Here is an 18,662-nt window from a genome sequence, read left to right as displayed (position 1 = left end):
AAGAGGCAAGGTCAGGAAATGTTCAGAGTCTATGATCTTAGAATACTATTTGAGGGAAGCGTGGGAAAATGGAGGCAGCTAGAAAGAGCTTGGAGCCAACACAGGAGAGACGGATGAAAATCTCAAAGTAACTGTGAGCCTACCAAAAAGGTTTGAGGGGAGAAAGTCAATATAATTGAAATGGCCTAACATGTCACATGATTACCAGCAAGGAAACTCGAGACCACAGGGACACATATATAGGTGATGTACTAAGCAAGGGGACCCCTTCTAAAATCCCTGAAGGAGGCGCCATACCTTCCTCAGATCTACCTACATGTACATAGAGTGTAGACACGTGTTTTAAACGAGAAACAAAAGATGGCATGTAGGCTGGGTACACCCCCCAAGGGAATGCAAGTCAAACCTCATCGGGAAAAACAGGTTACTGTTTGCTGTTCTTGCCCCCATCAGCAATTGCTCCTGGGCCCCGAAGCGAATGAATCTGCCTAAAAGCTTTGAGAAGAAAAGCAATATAATTGAAGTGACCCGAAAGAGCACACTACCTACCAGTAAAGGAGCTGGTTCCCTCCAGGGCAAGGCAAGTAAGCCAGGATGGCAAAACCTGCCATCATTTCCTTTTCTTTGTCCCTTGGAACTATCCCAACTCAGTGACCACATCAGGATCTTCTGCCTGTGCAATATCTAGCTACTGATCAGAATCACGTCTGATGTCACACCAGATGAATCAGGCTTTGGCATCTTCCCACATCACTGCGAGAAGTAGCAATGGGAAGGGGGAGAGCATATGATGCCACGTTCCAGGCATGTTATCATAACAAGTCTAAAGCTTGCAGTGGTCCAGAAAAGTCCGTCTTGAAAGTTGGTACTTGAAGGAGATACTTTCTCACACCCTCCTGCTACCACTGCAATCTTTTATCCCTAGTCCTAACCCTAAATGCCAGAGGACTGGGTCCAGCTGTTGAAGACCTTCTGGGAAAAGTTCACCTCTGGCTACAATCTGTGCTTTTCCCGCATCATTTACCAATCCCTGCGCTCCTTCCCTGGCTCAGCGTGGTCTGTGACATTTGAAGGGACTCACGTGGAGCACCCAACCTCATCTCTCTGAGCGATGACTCCTAGGAACTTCCCAAGGACCAGATTGATGCAGGCTCTGACACGCAAGAAGGGGGGGGGGGAGTGAACTGAGTGCTAGGAGGGCCTGGGGCAGCCGGATGAACTCCAGCAGAGAAGGGGTTCATCTCAGCAGCTGGGGCGATTTCGGTCTTCACTCCCTGCTCCCGGTACTGGCGCTGCTCCAATCAGAAGGCTGCGAGACATCCTCTCAGGCGGTCTCCCTGACTCACTTGGCTGCTCCTGTCTTGCACTCCCTTTCCTGGATCTACAAGGGTTTGAAGAACAAATCTGAACCCGCCGTCTAGACCCTGTCTCCATCCCTGCCATTGGTGCTGGGATGCAAGCCCAAGGCCACCCCAAGTTTCCCAGACTGTTGAGGGAGGGGGATGAGAGGGCAGGGTGCCTGAGCTGCCTCAGATCAGCGGGTCAGAAGCCGTGCCTACTCCAGGAGGCTAACACGCTGGACAGGTCCCGAGCAGCTTCCAGCTGAGACCAGACCTCTCTGTGCACCCTTATGAGACCCCACTAGTGCGGCACCTGCACCCCACAAACGGCTAGATAATGGAGTTGGACGCTTGACTTTATGCTTTTAGAAAATCTTTACACTTTTAAGTTGGATATAGGGGTCCCCAGTACACGAAGTGCTTCCCTCACCACCACCACTTTTCTTTATCAAACGTAGGTGTTTGCCCTGAAGTTTTTGAAGTTGATACTCATTGGACCTTTTGTCATACATTTCAGTTTTTCATTGTTCCTGTTCCCACTATTTTGGCTCCAATCCCCCCCCCACCCCAATGCCAGTTCAATGCCTTAAGTTATCTTAGCCCGAGACCACACTCCTTCTCAAAAATGTATGGTGCACGAACACGGAGCTCCTCAGCAGCCATGAAGGGGGAAAAGCACCAACTCAGACTCGGCAAAGGAGATGTTTGGGGTGTCCAGGATGGCAAAGCATCAGTCATGATCCCTTAGAGTGACTGTGGGTGGCAGGTGTTTTTCCCAAGCAGAAAGGATAAGTCATAGAAACTGCCCAGTAGGAGAAAGATGTCAAAATGAGAGGGTGTCCATCCCTAAAACCATATCCAAGCACTATGTAACAAGTGTTTAGGGCAAAAGAGAGAGAGAGAGAGAGGGAGAGAGAGAGAGAGAGAGAGAGAGAGAGAGAGAGAGAGAGAGAGAGAGAGAGAGAGAGAGAGAGAGAGAGAGAGGAGGGAAATTCCTGATGATTTTGCTAATGTTAAACTTCCATAGATTTGGCTAGCCCTATTTCTTTTCTTTTACATCATCAATTTAGAATTCTATAAAGAAAGAATGACATCAAAGAAAATCATTGGCCTAGAAGAAAAGAGCCCGTAGGCGTTTAGGTGTTATATATATGGAGTCAGGAAGCACTGGAGCATCAGGGAGACTCCAACTTCAGCAGCAGCATGGGTGAATATGGACCTTGTATGGACTGGGGAGGAGAGGGGAGGGCTGATGCCTGGCACAGTCCTTGCAGGTCTAGAGGCTCTCCATGCTTGGAGGGGAGAGCTCCCTGTGAAATGGAGTTGGAACTGGGTGTTGGTGAACGTTTCCTTACCGTGTGTCTTTTCAGTTCTTCTCAGGGGCCTCTTCATCTTGCAAGCTGTAGGGTTCGTGTTCACTTACAACTTTTCTAATTGTAACTTCAAGGAGATTTCAAATATATATTCTGAAGCAATTTACCCTGACCTGCGTGAATATTTGAATGGGGTAAGTTAAGAGACTTTTTTTTTTGGAAGTATATATATTCTCATGAAGGGAAAAAAAGTAAATATACTTAAGAGCCACAATTCAACTTTCAAGGAAAGGAAAATAATTTAGAAAAACTATCCCAAAATTTCTTAGAAGTGGAATTTCAAATACCTTGGCATATAAAATGAGTATCCGCATTGCTTTTGTGGAATGAGCAGAGGCTGGTAATGGTTATGGATATTGGTCTACTCCCTGCAATAAAGGGGAAATCTTGAGATAAGAACTCAGGAGTGGGGGTAGCTAAGACGTGGAGTTGTTTTATAGCTTTCTAGCGTTCTAGATGTTTCAGGATACTGCAATGAGATGTGGCACACTTTAATTTTTAAAATATGTAGTAGTGACTATTTCTCTATAATCCACACTCTTAGGTATAGTGTGAGTGAGTGGCAAGTGTGAATGGCTAGAAAGCCGTTGTGGGCATTTAAAAGTGGTCCTTTGCTGGAAGTGGCTTGTAAGGGCTAGGTACAGGTGTACCTGCTCGGGTGGGCTAAGGCTCTCTGAAAGCTAGCAAAAGCAGAAAACTAAATATTTCACCACCTTGTCCATCATATAGGGTCAAGTCACTGGGTTGCAACTACTTTCAGAGAGCCCTGGAAACCTGGAAGCAAAGGGCGGGGGGGGGGGGGAACGTTTTTTTCCTCCGACTCAGATCTTTAGCCTATGTTTCTTTCTTCCAGAGCCCGTTCGACCAAATCGAGTTCTGTGAAAACTTGGTGAGTGAAGTGGTCGGCAGTGCTGGCTTTCCCTGGGGTGGCGGGCATCCAGGAAGGGTATTGGGGAAGAGCCCCAGGCGGTTGCTGAGCTCCAGGAGATGCTGGCTGTTGAGCCGATAGGAGACATCTGGGCCGCCAGAGAGAGGCTCCAGACCGTCTAGGACGCCACTTCTCGGTTTAGAAGGAGAAAGCCCCGTTGGCGGAGTAAGATTGCAGTAGGAACCCGTTTCTGTCCCGGGAAGAAAGGCCAATGGGAAACCCGGAGGAACGAAGTCGAAATACCTCCCTGGGTCCCGGGGCACGTACTGTCAGCGCTGCCTCTTGACAACCTCCTCGGAGGCTGGGCGGAGCCAACTGGGGAGGAAACCCTTCCAGTAGGCGCTCTCGGCTACTCTTGCCAGACCCCTCCCTCCTGTGGGTTGATTCCATTTTCCTCTCTCAACCCAGACTCTGGATTCTGATTCCAGACACCTCCGTCGTGACTTCAGTTCCTCTCCCTTTCTGCCCCTTTTCATTCAGTTTTTAATTTCTGTCATTTTCTTTGTTCCCTGAACTCTGCCGCTTGTGAGCAGACAGATTGTCTCACGAAAATCGAGTACCATACTCTCAATCCTATCCCTGGCTGCCCGTCACTCCCTGAGAAAACATTCGCGTTGAGAACGAAAGGGACCCTCACTATACATTGCCCAGGCTACCATGAAACTCAGGTAAGCCCAAAGCATCAGATGCTAACTTTGCAATGGATGGAGAGAAAGGAGCCCTGACTTAAAACCTGGGGCTTCAAATGCAGTGACTTTTTTTTTTTTTAATTCTGATTTTATCTTTTCGGGAGCAAATGAGCCGAGTAGTCTGTCGAGCTTAACTTAACAGAGAAACCCAAACATAGTCTGCCTCTACTATATTGTTGTTAGTCTTTGGCTTGAATTTTGGTTCCAAATCTAAGTCGGTGTTTTAAGGTGTGATCAGTGATCCTCTCTCCTGTGTTAGCAGATTGTCCTCCTGGCTCCTTAAATATGACAGTTCAAACACCCAATTCTGGGGTACACAATCCGTGCATCCAAAATTCCTGGGTAGAGTGCCCCTTACAGGGTGGTTGTTCATTCTCTGCCTAGACAGTCACTTTGTAGTAATGTGTTTTTCCTTAACATTTACATCAATCTCGACCCTACTCCACTTCATCCACTTCACTGTTGTGTGGGTGGAATCTCCTTTCATATAATATTTGTGTGTGCAGTCAGATAGGAATGAGCAGAGAATTAAGAGCAGGAACTCTAAAGGCAGCCTGCCTGACTTTGAGCTGCAGAGCTGTGGATAAAGTACTTAGCCTAGGGTAAGGATGGTATTATTGCATCCTAGGCAAGGCTATTATGGGAATTAAATGAGTCAGCACATGTGAAAGCGCTTCGAACAGTGCCTGGCACACAGGAGTAGTTCCCCAACGTTTCCTTCACTTGGCAAGTAGAGTGTTGGCCTTCATGATGACATGCTTAAGAAAAATAGACATATGTAGTGTGTGTGCAGCCAAATATACGTGTGTAGATACACATGTAAACTTGTTAACTTGGTAGACTTTGGCTGCCTGTAACTCGAATGTAATTGTAAAGAAGACTGCTGTGTTTTAAGGCTTCAAGACTGAACCCATAGAGTTCAATCAGGCTGGAAGCAGAAGCCACCTAGGTTGAGCTGGCATGAGAAAAAGAGAACTAGGCAGCCATATGGGAAGCCTGCTTGGCTCTCTGCCTTCTTTTCACAGAGACCCTAACCAATCTGTGGAGAGACAAAATATAATTTATCAGTAGATCCAGAACCCAGTTACAGACCCGATTAAATCTGTAGACTTTGTGTGGAAAGGGGAGAACCTGGAGGAGTCCATGGGAGCATCTTCCCAGCCTAAGGGTGAAGCTGGAGAAGACTATAAGAGGACTGTTTAATAACCCAGGAAATTCTATCCCTATGAGGCTCAGTCTGTCACAACTCCAGGGCAAATTCATTTGAAGACCTAACAAGCATCCTCTTCAAAGTGGGCCTTTAGGTATCTAGTGGGGTGGATGTGTGGGCAAGAAAACTTTGGTTTCGAAGAACAGACTGAGTTTGTTGAATTACACCTACCAAGACACAAAAGACAGCTGGTGCTCTCTGGGAGCTTATCTTGTCAAAGAGATCATGAAATTGCAATTTTATCCTTTCATTTAATTATGCAATATATGGCTAATGTTTCTTATGTATAAAACTCTGTATTCAGTGTCTGGGGGAATACCCATGATGCAACAGCAGTGCGAGCCAAGTGAAATGACACCTACTCTGAAGTGCAGAAGAGTTTCAGATAGAACTCCATGAGCCATTAGCAGAGGCTTTACGGAGGAGGTGCTGAGAGAGGCAGGGCATTCCTTTGGAGAAGCACATGCAATCATACAGTGAATGAGTATTTGGGGGATTTCTTGGGAAAGGGATATAAATAGAAACAAACTCTCACTCACCAGTTGTGAAAGGTAGCAAAACTAACGTTGAGTGTTTTCTCCTACTCCACAGAGAAACAATACCCTGGACATGAAGCAAGACGTCGAAAGCATCTGCCTAAATCAAACCTCACAAATACAGTGGTTGTGGTTTTCTCTCGTTCAAATTCCATAATATTAAACTCACCTTTCATTTTAGAGTATGGACATATATTGTGGTTTTAGTAGGTATAGTACTAAGGGTGTGACATTTAAAAGAACACTATTGTTTAATCTTCAATTGCAGCAGGGATTCTTAACTTATTTATGGCAAACTGCTATTGTCTAGTGTAGCCGCTTTCGTGGGAGATGAGCGCAGCCCCTCCAGTGTCAATGGAAACGCCTGTACTGTTAATGACCACCTCCTGAGCAGGGTCTCTCCTCTGCACCTGCAGACACCTACTCTAGGGCAAGCTAAAATGTCATAGGGAAGGGAACTGAAGGTGGGAAACAAGTTGGAACCAATGATAGCATCTAAACCCTGTTTAAAAGCAAGACCGTTTCTGTCTGTAATGATTCTCCTAACATTCTTATACTAAAATGTTACTAAGAAGAAAACGAGAGCAAAGGAAGTTATGCAAGCAGTTCCTGCTACAGTGAAGCAGTCTGAAAGAAGCTTCCGAAGCTTCACAGTCACTGCCCTGGCTGCACTGTAAATCCAGCTGCGGAAGTGTCCGTCAGGCAACAGGGGCTACGGGAGCAGATCAGATCCTAAAGTGCCTTTGTCCGGCTACGAGATTTATATTTAAAGTTGTATATAATATATTTCTATTTATTTCATGAACACTTTTAAAAACATACATGCTGCCTTGTAACTGACATATTTCTTAATAAAAATAATTCTCAAGTTACGTTCCAGTGAATGGCGTTTTTAAATTGGTTAAGCAATTTTCACACAGTGACGTCACTGTTGTTCAGATCTTTACTTCCATTCACACCAACATCCCATTGGCCACGCTTCCTTTTATTTGCTCCCGACCCTACCATGGATCTTCATGGATGGCTGAAATATTTAGACATATGATTGGAGCGCATCATTTTCTCACTCTTTTCCACCGTGGACCTTCCCTTGCCTCGGTATAGACAGGCAAAAGTGAACAGTGGGTGTTAAACACTTTCCAGCGCACCTGTTGTAAAGTACTCTCTCCTTCACCCTCAGGTCCTCTGAGCACGGATGGGAAATTCCAAGCTCGGGCCAAGTAAGGGTATGTGGAAACAGCTTATTCCACAGTCCCATCCCCAAGTAGAGATGTACACCTGAAAACTGTTTTGGGTGCTGAAGCTAAGCCATCTAAGAAAACAGAAAGTCAAATGTCCCCAAACCTGTCTTATTCACCAAAGGGGAGCAAACAGTTAGCATCCAGTTAAGAAGTGCCCACTGTGAGCACCCAGTAACTAATTAAGAAGCGTCCATTGTGAGCATCCAGTAACTAGTTAAGAAGTGCCTATCATGAGCATCCAGTAACTAGTTAAGGAAGAGCCTACTGTGAGCATCCAATAACTAGTTAAGAAAGAGCCTACTGTGAGCATCCAGTAACTAGTTAAGAAAGTGTCTACCATGAGCATCCAGTAACTAGTTAAGAAAATGCTTACTGTGAGCATCTAGTAACTAGTTAAGAATGTGCCTACTGTGAGCCAAGGCTTCTGGGCTGAGGCTTGTGCTGAATACTTAGATATGAAAGCAAGTAAGATGGAGCCTGTATCCAGAGGAGCTCAGAGTGGAGCTGACTAAGCAGCCATCAATAGTCCTTAACAAATTGACCAGTGTTGGCCAGTTAGTTTTCTTTTGCTTGGAGCTAAATCAGGACAGGCACACTTCTGAAAGTCTTCATCTAGATTTTTTTCCCCAGAGCGTTAAGTATCGTCCTAAGAAAAACTCCGATGGATTCAGAAAAAACAGAATTCAGTGACTTTCCGAATACAAGTTGTGAAGAACTTATAGTTGAAATATGCTGACACTGTCTTACTAGAAATACATCCTAACTTTAGTTAAACCACGAGGAAAAAGTAACAATTTTTCTTACATGCTTATACCCAATTACCCAAAACTCTCTACATATAAAGAATAGCCCTGCGCATTAGACCAGGGAACACCATCGAGCTGTTCTAGGGTTTCCAGTGTTCTCTCTTTTCCAGTACTCAATTTGCTTGAGTGTTAGTTACAGTTTTAGGAAGACAGTCTAAGGGCTCAAGGTCCAGTAAGTGATGGTCAGTTGTGGTTATCTGAGTTCACTCCCCAGAATTCACATAAAGATGGAAGAAGAAAAGCAACTCTACAAAGTTGTCCTCTTATCTCCACATGTATTCCATGGAGTGCACACACATGCATGTACACACACACACACACACACACACACACACACTACTCATACATAGCAAATAACTAAAAAATATTATCTGCAGGCTAGAAATGTAGGTTAAGTGTCAAAGCATGTGTCTGTCATGTTCAAGACCTTGGGTTCAATCTTTAGCAGCATCCCCCCCACACACACACACAGCTCAGAAACAAAAATGGGAAACAAGAATATCATCTGACTGGTATTGCAATGTTTAAATATAGCTGCATTTTATAAAATCCATTATTTGCAGAGGACCAACTGATCAAATCTCACTGACTGTCACTATGAAAATGTGTTTAGGTGTAAACATGAAAGCAATAGTTTGTACTTGAGGATAGAAAACTAAATAAACATCGTTAAGTCTCAGATTCTGCACCTCTGAAGATAATGCTTCTAGCAGCTTTGGTTTCTAGCAGGAGTCAAAGCACATAATAAGTACAGAGCCCTTGGCAATGCTAAGGGAAAGACTTGAAATGTCATGATTCCGACGCTTCTTTGAACGCAAAGGGTAACCCAGGTGAGGAGTGGAGACGGAAACAGAGAAGGGTGCAGAAACTGGCAAGACTCTGCCTTGGGGCTGTTTTGTCTATTGTGGCTTTGATGGAAAGAAGGCTGGGGTTTTTAAGTGTAACACTGTTGAGAGTCTTGCAATTTTGACTTCTACCAGGTTGCTAGAGTTTTTAGGACAGAATAACAGAAGAAAAAGGTACACTGAGGAGGAAACCCGGAGAACTTTGGAAGATAACTCTTGTTGTTAGGGACAGCGCTTAAAAGCATATGCCTTGAGAAAGTTACATAAGAGAGAGGAAGAAATAATCAAACAATTAAAGGAAACAGCGCCCATTGCTCACCCCAAGCCAGAAAAAAAATGGCCTGTCACCAGGAAGAGTGGAAAATGTTGTAACCCATTAAGCTCTGAGTAGGGTGCTGAACTGCTTAGTTTGTTGTCAACTAGACATAAACTAGAGTCATCAGAGAGGAGGGAGCCTCAGTTGAGGAAATGCCTCCAGAAGATCCAGCTGTCCCCCGAAGTTGTGAGCATGCTCCCTATTACTCACGTGTCATGTGGCAGCATGGGTGGGGGAGAGAGGCCCTCCACCTCCACACCTATCATTGCATTACAGATGGGAGAGCTGACCCTGAGGTCAGACGGGCAGGTGAGCTGCCCGTGCCCGTCACCAGCTGTGGCACTTGGGAGAGCAGGCCCCGCACCCTGCCCTGCCGCGGCAGCACAATTGAGCCAACCCCATTGGCAGAGGTGTGGGCAATCCTGCCCCGATATTATGAGCATGGAAGAGCTGTCTCCATTACTCACCTGTCATGGGCAGGAGAGAAATGTCCTCTCTCCTTCCCATCAACGCCTGAGGCCGGTGGGAGAGCTGGCCCTGAGGTCGTAAGAGTGGGAGAGCTGCTCCTGCCTCTCATCTACTGAACTCGGAAGAGTGGCCCCTGTGCTATGCCTGAGCAACACACTAGAGCTGGCCCTGAAGGTGTGAGGGTAGGAGATCCGACTCTGAGGATGTGAAAGCAGAACTGGCCCTGCCCTCTGCTCATCACTGCAGAGGGTGAATTCACCAAGCAATGCAGGAGAGTTCATTCTGGTGGTGAGGACAAGGGAGAGCTGAGCTGGTGGGCTGACAAACCCTGCAACTACCCAAGTCCAGAACCAGGGTTATGGGTTGACCCACCCCAATATTCATCCCATCTATGATCTGCTGGAGCATGTGAAGGTACTGGTCCTACAGACCCAAAGTTTCAGGATTTCCACAACACAGGGCAACAGTGGGATAACCAAGATGTGCTCCAGTGATGATCCAGCATCAGTAGTGTAGCGGAAACTAGAGACCCCAAACCAGACCAATGACTCTTTGCAATGAACACTTGCAAGCAAAGCCACATAGACAAGAAGGTTTACTGCAAGGCTCACTCTGTCACACTACAGCTTCCATGATGAGATTTCCCCCCCTTTCTTTTCTTTTTTCTTTTTCTCCTAAGTTTCATTGGGGGTTGCTGCAAGGACAGAGAACAGCTATGTGGGGACAGGAAATGAATGGAATTGAGATATGTGGTGTGAAAGACAAAGAATAAATATAAAGAATTTTAAAAATCCAACTGTAGGGCATTTTCTTAATTAGTGATCAGTTAGGAGGGTCCAATCCTGGTGGTCCTGGGTCCTATAAGCAAGCAGGCTGAGCAAGCCATAAGAGACAAGCCAGTAAGCAGCATGGCCTCTGCATCAGCTCCTGTCTTCAGGTTCCTGCCCTGCGTGAGTTCCTGTCTTGTCTTCCTTGAATGAAGAAGCCAAACAGACTCTTTCTTCCCCAGTTTGCTTTGGGGTCATGGTGTTTCATCACAGAAATAGAAACCCTAAACAAGACAGGTGCTTACAAACACCTTACCTTTGCGTGAAAGTGTAAATAGCCAAAGCTTCAATAATCTTACCTAATGAATATAAAAACAAGGCTTAAAAGAACCGCTTCCTAAGTAACTTAGCTGTATTCCACAACAATCGCTTATGAAGTTAATAATGCTTCACACATATGCCCACACAAAGATACACATACAGCATTAAAAATAAATATTTAAAGAACAAAAGAAAAAAGGAAGAGGAAAAAATATGAAAGAATTTTGAGAGCAGAAACTTGGTAAGAACCATTTTGTCCTATTAGGCATGGTGGCACACCCTTTATCTGGAGACTGAAGCAGGCAAATCTTTGTGTGTTCAAGACCAGCTTGGTTGACACAATGAGTTCCAGGCATCTAGAACTAAGCAATGAGACTCTGTCTCAAAACTAAGGGAGAAAGTATGGTCCTTGGAGGTATAAAAGGTACTATTGACTCCAAACTAGCATAGGAGTTAGAATTGATAGGTTGAACAATAAAATAATTACTATAACTCTTTCAAAATGGTCAGGGAACAGAGAAGATCCAAACTTAGCTTCTAGATATGAAAATCACAGTGTGTACGGTAAATACACAGCAAATAGTTTTAACCGGAGGTTGGGCATTGAAATATTAGAATTAAAGATGTGCTAAGAAAATTATCCTAAAGAAATCTCATATAGAAAATAACTAAAAAGAAAAGACTATCGGTGAGCCCTGAAACAATCGGAAGTGTCTAATCTATGTGTAGGAGGAGTGTCTCAAAGAGTTCAGTAAGAGGAACAGAAAAAAAAATAGAGAAGGAAGCACTGGTTCTTGTTTCCAGTTTGATAAGTCCCTAACCCTGCCATTCCAAGAAGCTTTCTAGAGTACAGGAAGCAAAACTGCCATGATGCTCAAGGGGTCAAGTTGCTCAAAAGCAGAAAATACTATATCATTGGCTAGAGTTATAAATGTCTTCAGAATATCTTTCTTGAAACGTTTTTCCCGAAGTCTTTGATTCTACTTCTTTAATCTTTTCTGCTGTGGCCTGCTTTTTTCACAAGCTATCCCACGGTAATAAACATTAAGTAACCTTAATTACTGACATCCACCAGTTAACCTCTGGTAGGTAGCACAGTGTAGGCCCATATTTCTATATGGCATGGCAGCCAAGCCATCAAGCCATAGGCCACACCTGAGATGGGTAGTTGTGGACATGACAAAAGGCCATTCACCTGGTTACCTAGGAGACAAAATGCTAATGTAGTTCACTCTCAGTTAAGTTATGGTATTAAGACTGACTCTCTGATCATGGCGAACAATGAGGGCTGATGAGAAGCCAAGGACAATGGCACGGGGTTTTGATCCTACTTCATGTTCTGGCTTGGTGGGAGCCTAGCCAGTTGGATGTTCACCTTCCTAGACATGGACGGAGGGGGGAGGGCCTTGGACTTTCCACAGGGCAGGGAACCCTGACTGCTCTTTAGATTGGAGAGGGAGGGGGAGAGGAGTGGGGGGAGGGGAAAAGGAGTGGGAGGAGGGGAGGGAAATGGGAGGCTGGGAGGAGGCGGAAACTTTTTTTTCCTTTTCTCAATAAAAAAAAGAAAAAGAAAGAATATATTATATTGGATAACAAAAAAAAAAGACTGTTTGGAAAATAAAGAGAGAAATTCTTCAAGATGTGAACTCAGGATACCATGAGGGATCTCTGAGAATCTCCCTCCCAATGAAATGATGTGAGTTATGTCTTTATTCCTGTCACCTCCATGCCAGTCCAGAGAGAGACAGTTTATGTTGGGGTCTGGTAGAGAGAAATAATTGAAAGTCCGTGCTAGCACTGGACCCCGACAGCACAGTTGGGATAATCCTTGTGCATATTCTGCTATTCTTTTATTATTATTATTATTATTATTATTATCATTATCATTATTATCATTATTGATCTTCAGTTGCATTACCTTTATTTTTAGCTTAATTTTTAATTAAAATATAATCACACCATTTTCTCCTTCCCTTTCCTCTTCCCAGCTCCTCCTTATACTACAAATCTCTCTCAAATTCATGAATTCTTTTCTTTTATTATTAATACTGAATCTGTAATATGTGTATAGATATACAAAATATGTATGTTTAACTTGCTTCATCATTTAGTGCTGCTAGTAAGTATGTAATTTCAAGACTACCACTTGGTATTAGATAGCCAAATGAGGGCTCATCTCTCAGAAGACTAATTTTCTTGCTCTCTGCTTTCCTTACTTGCTCATAGTCCTTTGTCTAGGGTAGGACCCCATGAGGCTTTCCTCTCATGTGCTGTCCTTGTCCAAGCCTTGTTGAGACCATCATATTGCTGGGTGAAGTGTCTCTGTCATTTCTAGGAGATACAACCTGAAGTAAAGGCTAAGATTATCATTGATACAATCAGTACTTAAATATCTGAATCAAACTTGTGATATTTATCTTGATTTTATAGATGTAAGAAAAAAAGTGAGTAAAAGCACTCATTGTAACACAACTAATACATCAATATCTGGCTTAGTTCCAAGCCTTGCATTTTCCATTACTTGAGTGTAAATTTGTAGTGTTCTTTACCAAGTGATGAATGCATACATTCCCTAAGTAGTAAATGCTATAGTCATGTTTTTGATCAGGTCTTATACCAATTCTTCATTATGAGCCCATTCTCTCTTTGATTACTCAAGGACTGATTGGTATATGCCAGTCTAGGTGTTCCCAATAACCTGTTTGCAGAAGTGAAGTCACTGGATTACAGTCAATAGACATATGAAGTTCCCTTGACATGAGTCTTTTGCAGAGTGAGCAAATGAACAAGTTTTCTCCTTCATATAAGTTTTGTGGGAACTCTGAAAAGAAGAAGGAATAGAGGATGGAAATTTTCTACTCTGTGTGCAAAGACATGTACTCTGATAATTACAACTGATGGGTATCTTAAGATTGGCATTGAGGTGAGTTTCTAAACGCATAGCTTTCAGGTGAAAAGAATATGAGCTTTTAAAGTATAAATGAACATGTATGTTAATCATCTTTAAAGTATGTAGTCTTGTCTTAATTTCTCATTCTGTGAGCTAATTGGATGATTAATTTTGAATTACCTTTGTGATTTTATTGTCTACTATTGACAGCTATGAATACCAAGCAAAGTTAAATTAAGTTTGATGTAAGAAGTAATTTTACATGAAGTTATGAAAGTCTCTTGGTTCTTGTCTTCTTGAAAGCACTAAGTCAAGGGACATAGACAACTTAAGTAGAAGTTTATATAGCAAAGCTAAGTGGAGGGGGGGAACACTCCAATGAGACATTGGAGAGAACTTCCCCAAGATGGTGAGCAGCCCATTTTATTATGGATTTGAAAACAAACCAAAACAAACTCAGGAGTAAAGATATAACTAAGTGGTAGAGTCTTTGCCTGGCATGAATTTCACCACACACACATACCAAATCATAAAAATTTGAGAGTTGAAGTAAATGGTTTGTAGGATTTAATCACAATGATACCTCTCACGGAAATTGGCCAAAAAGAAGCATTTTCTACAGTTCCCAGACTTCAGAGCAAAGTCACCATTACACTTTATTAAAATACACAAGCCTCTGATACAGGGTTTTGAGAGTGACAGGACCTTTCATGGTTTAGTTGTTTGTAACTCAACATCATAGGGTTCCTGACTCTCCTAGTCACCAAAGATCAACCTGGTCCACTGGATTTGGGTTCCTTGGGTCACAAACATGGATGGTAGTGGAATTTTCATGTGAAATGGAAGTATGCAAAGTGGAAGTAAGCTTTATTGATGGTGGTTATAGAAAAATGAGAAAAATGAGAAATTGAAGAAAAATGAAAAACTAGAGAAAAGTGAAACTCCCAAGAGTAGGAGTGCTTCCCAAAATAGGGTATACAATTGAATTTCCTTGCCTTGAGTTTTTTTAAAAATAGATTTTAATTTAACCATAATTACATTAATTTCCCCCTTCCCCTTTTCCCTTCAGCCCCTGCCAAATCCTTTTCCCAACTCCTCCCATGTCTCCCTCACTCTCAGAATGATAGTTTCTTTTTCTTAGATTGTTATAAGTATGCACAAATATATAAATCCAGCTTGCTGACTCTGTTTTTTTTTGATTGTGTAAATATGGTTTCAGGGATGATCACTAGAGTTTTTATAGTGCTACAACAGACACAGGACGGAGGCTGAGGTAATTCGAGGTTGGTTAGTTAGTTCTCTGTGTTATTATGGGACAAGTCAGGAAGACTCGCGCAGTGCATGCGTATTCCCAAACAAGGAGAGGATCAGGTGCAGTTCATGACCTTCTTAGCTGGGATGGCACAAACCTCCTCTGTCCATCTCTAACTTTTTTGTTACCTACTGACCTTGACCATCTGTACACAAGCCACTAGCTCTAGCTGGTGTTGGCATGGTTGACCTCATAGTTATCTTTCTGCCAGAGAATTGGACTATTCCCCTTTATTTTCACAGTTACACGACCAGCTTGTAGCTTCATCATGACAGCGAGTTAACTCTATCCCAGCCATCGGTAGCCGCAGTCTTTCTTGGTTACCTCATATACACATGCTTCAAGGTTTGCTCCTTGTCTATGCGATAGTCTAGAATAGTCTCCTAGATGGAAGCTTCTTGCTAGAACCCATTCTTATTGACAATTTTGTCTGTTACAATTAGCTACACGAGAAGCGAGGATATATAAAAGAACAATAGTACCTAATCTCTCTTCTTCAAAAGTTTTTGAGGGAGATGGTCATGCTCTTATCACTGGCCCTTAGCCCTGCCCTGTTACAGCTACCAACTTGGATATCTCATACCTAGCTAGAAGCCTTCCTTTTCATCTTTCTTAGTGCATCAGACTCTGCCCTTTTAACCCTTATCCTTTCTTTCACCCATAGCCTCTATTCTTGTTGCGACACAATGAGTAACTTGCAGCTTTCATCATCAGTTCCTTTTCCATACTACATACAGAAAACTAGCTCCTGCATCACCTGTGTGTTGCTTGTACCATGGCACAGGTGCATGGGCTCACGCGGGTCCATGAAATGAAGACTCAGAGCCACTTTGAGAATGAATTTAGCCTTAGCAGCTGCAGCACCAAACCTCAGCCTTGGTGGACTAAAGCAATTTCTTTAGCCTTCTTGCATTTTATTATTTTATATTTATTTTAGTTAGTAGATTTTCATATGCTCAAAACAACCTGGATGAAGCTTCCAAAGATGCAATGCCAAGTGGAAATACCTGGGTACCATAGGCTTCGTATCCATGGGAAGCTCTCAGAGAAGATTCACATAGGACAACAAAAGCTATCTGTAACACAAAGGGTGGATTAGGGCTGGGTGCTAACTCTGGAGCTAAGCCAGGTATGGCCCAGCAGGGGTTGCTTGCAATTCCTCTGGCACCAGGCCAGCACGACATTCTGCCACACCTGTGTGTTGGAAATACAGACTTGACTTATTAGGCAAACATCTTATTTCCATCCCAGTTGACAATTTCCCAGTATAATGTTTGCTACTGGTGCAACTACTCAACTAATGACAGACAGACAAGCTCATATATGCTCCATTACCAGAGGGATAGGGGGACAACTAGAAAGAAAAAGTCCTCACAGAGAAGAGTGTTGGACTGAAAACAGAAAGAATTGATAGGTAATACTAGCTTTCTCACTAACTAATTACATACAGCCCACAGCAGTTCACTTATGAAGGAAATGAGGAAGTAAATTAAAAAGACATAGAAACCTTAGCTGGGCGGTGGTGGCACAGGCCTTTAATCCCAGTACTCAGAAGGCAGAGGCAGGCATCTCTGTGAGTTTGAGACCAGCCTGGTCTACAAGAGCTAGTTCCAGGACAGGCTCCAAAGCTACAGAGAAACCCTGTCTCAAAAAAAAAATACATATGTAATTGTTGATTGCATAGATCTCCCATCCTTCAACTGTCTGTGACCTCCTCTCCTTCTTCCTCTTTTTGAAATTTTGTGCTGATCTGGATTTGGCACTGAACAATTTTGCAAATTTGAGCAAGTCACTTAACTTCAATAAACAAGAGTTCTCCTTTATGAAACAGTAGCATAGATTTTGGTCCAAACACCACCTGACAGAGTTTGATGATATTAAGGAAAATGGCTGTCAAATGTCTTGTATACTGTACAGTCCTGGCTAGCAAAGTTTTCAAACCTTTCCACGAAATTAAAATCATGTATTGAAAAGTTTTTGCTTCCAATAATAATAAATAATATTTTTACACCTAATTTGAAAATTTTATCTTTTTTTTTATACTGTGGATGTGTACTTCTAAAAAGTTTTTTCACATAATATATTTTGATTCTCCTAACTCTTCCCAGATCCTCCACACCTCCCTACTTATGCAACTTCAGGTGTGTTTGTGCTCTCTCTCTCTCTCTCCCTCTCTCTCAAAAAAAAAAAAATGAAAATCAAAAGAGACAACCAAACTAAAGAGAAAGAAAAAAAGGCCAATATACAAAAAACTATATATACCAAAACAAAACAAAAAGTGCATAAAAAAAACATGGTGTCTGTTTTGCATTGATCAACTACTGCCCCGGAGAGCGTGGTGGAGATACACAGTGAGGCCCCCCCTGTAGAAACCTGGTTCTCCTTTTTCCAGAAGGTATCAATCACAAATAGTTTCTTGGTTATGGGTGGGACTTTGTGTTCCCTTCCTCTTAGTGATAGCCATACAGGACCTATTCAGAAAAGTTTTAAATTATACAAATATTTAGGCTGGTGGTGGTGCACCACGCCTTTAATCCCAGCACTTGGGAGGCAGGGGCAGGTTGGCCTTGAAATCTCAGAGATCCGCCCGTCTCTGTCTCCTCTGCTGTGATTAAAGGTGTGTGTCACCACAAAGACTAATATGATGAATTCTCACATTATTTCATAGCTTTAACAATTATCAATCGTATTTCAACTAAATCTACTTCCATTCCCAATTACCCTGAAGAAAATTCTTTGTTTGTTTTTGGTTTTGGTTTTGTTTGTTTGTTTTTCCCCTAGACAGGGCTTTGTAGCTTTGCAGTCTGTCCTGGAACTAGCTCTTGTAGACCAGGCTGGCCTCGAACTCACAGAGATCCGCCTGCCTCTGCCTCCCAAGTACTGGGATTAAAGGCATGTGCCATAAAGTAAATTCTTACACTTTATATTGGTTTTTCAATCTGATTACTCTGTTTAGTTCAAGCTGGCGTAGCATCCACTATGTAGCCCAGGTTGGCATCCATACATCATCCTCCCTCCTTCTACCTGCTGCTGCTGAGATTACAGGCATGTGTCACAACTGTTACATCATATATGTGTACATATGTCAGTGTGTATGCTCAACCCATAAAGAATTTTAAAAACAAACACGATATTACTATCAATTAAAATTAACTTCAATTGTTTGTGTGTTTGTTTATAGAGAGGGTCTATCTATGAAGCCCTGGCAGTCCTGGAACTCACTCTGTAGACCAGGCTGGCCTCCACCTCAGAGATCTGCCTGCCTCTGCCTCCCTGAGTGCTGGGATTAAAGACTTTATCTACTACGCCCGGCTTTAATTTCAACGTTTTAACAAATATCCCGTGGTCTCTTGTTTTTGCACTTTTTATAATCCCAGTTTTAGCCTTTCCCATTTGTCATTAAAGTCCTTCCCAAACTATTGGGTATTTTACTTCAGTAACCCTTCAGAGTGATTCCCCGCTATCAACAGGAAACGGACGCCAAGGCGACACCAGCCAGAAAAAAAAAAAAAAAAAAAAAAAAAAAAAAAAAAAATATGCGACTCGCGGAACCCAAGTTGCACCTGGCCTGCGGGCTCCGGGGGGAGGTGCTTTTGTGTTACACCGAAGTTGGCGCCGGA

General features: G+C 43.0%; 1 protein-coding gene across 1 annotated transcript; it reads left to right on the top strand.

The window, feature by feature from the left end:
* Positions 1 to 1,214: 1,214 nt before the first annotated feature.
* Tslp (thymic stromal lymphopoietin) lies at positions 1,215 to 6,911 on the top strand. Its single transcript, XM_050134839.1, has 5 exons — positions 1,215 to 1,389; positions 2,711 to 2,847; positions 3,567 to 3,659; positions 4,091 to 4,309; positions 6,132 to 6,911. The coding sequence occupies exons 1-5, from the start codon at positions 1,215 to 1,217 to the stop codon at positions 6,231 to 6,233; spliced, it is 726 nt and encodes a 241-aa protein (XP_049990796.1). The 3' UTR covers positions 6,234 to 6,911.
* The last annotated feature ends 11,751 nt before the right edge of the window (positions 6,912 to 18,662 follow it).

Source organism: Alexandromys fortis, unplaced genomic scaffold (assembly GCF_014885135.2).
Source record: "Alexandromys fortis isolate MF-2015 unplaced genomic scaffold, M_Fortis_MF-2015_v1.1 scaffold_25, whole genome shotgun sequence".
NCBI lineage: Eukaryota > Metazoa > Chordata > Mammalia > Rodentia > Cricetidae > Alexandromys > Alexandromys fortis.
Note: the sequence above shows the minus strand (reverse complement) of the source record. Positions and strands in the feature narration are given on the sequence as shown.

Coding starts and splice junctions, on each gene's coding strand:
- Tslp (XM_050134839.1), top strand. CDS start 1,215: ATGAACTCCAGCAGAGAAGGGGTTCATCTCAGCAGCTGGGGCGATTTC. Junction 2,848..3,566: donor TGCGTGAATATTTGAATGGG/GTAAGTTAAGAG, acceptor TCTTTCTTCCAG/AGCCCGTTCGACCAAATCGA. Junction 3,660..4,090: donor GTGGCGGGCATCCAGGAAGG/GTATTGGGGAAG, acceptor TCGTGACTTCAG/TTCCTCTCCCTTTCTGCCCC.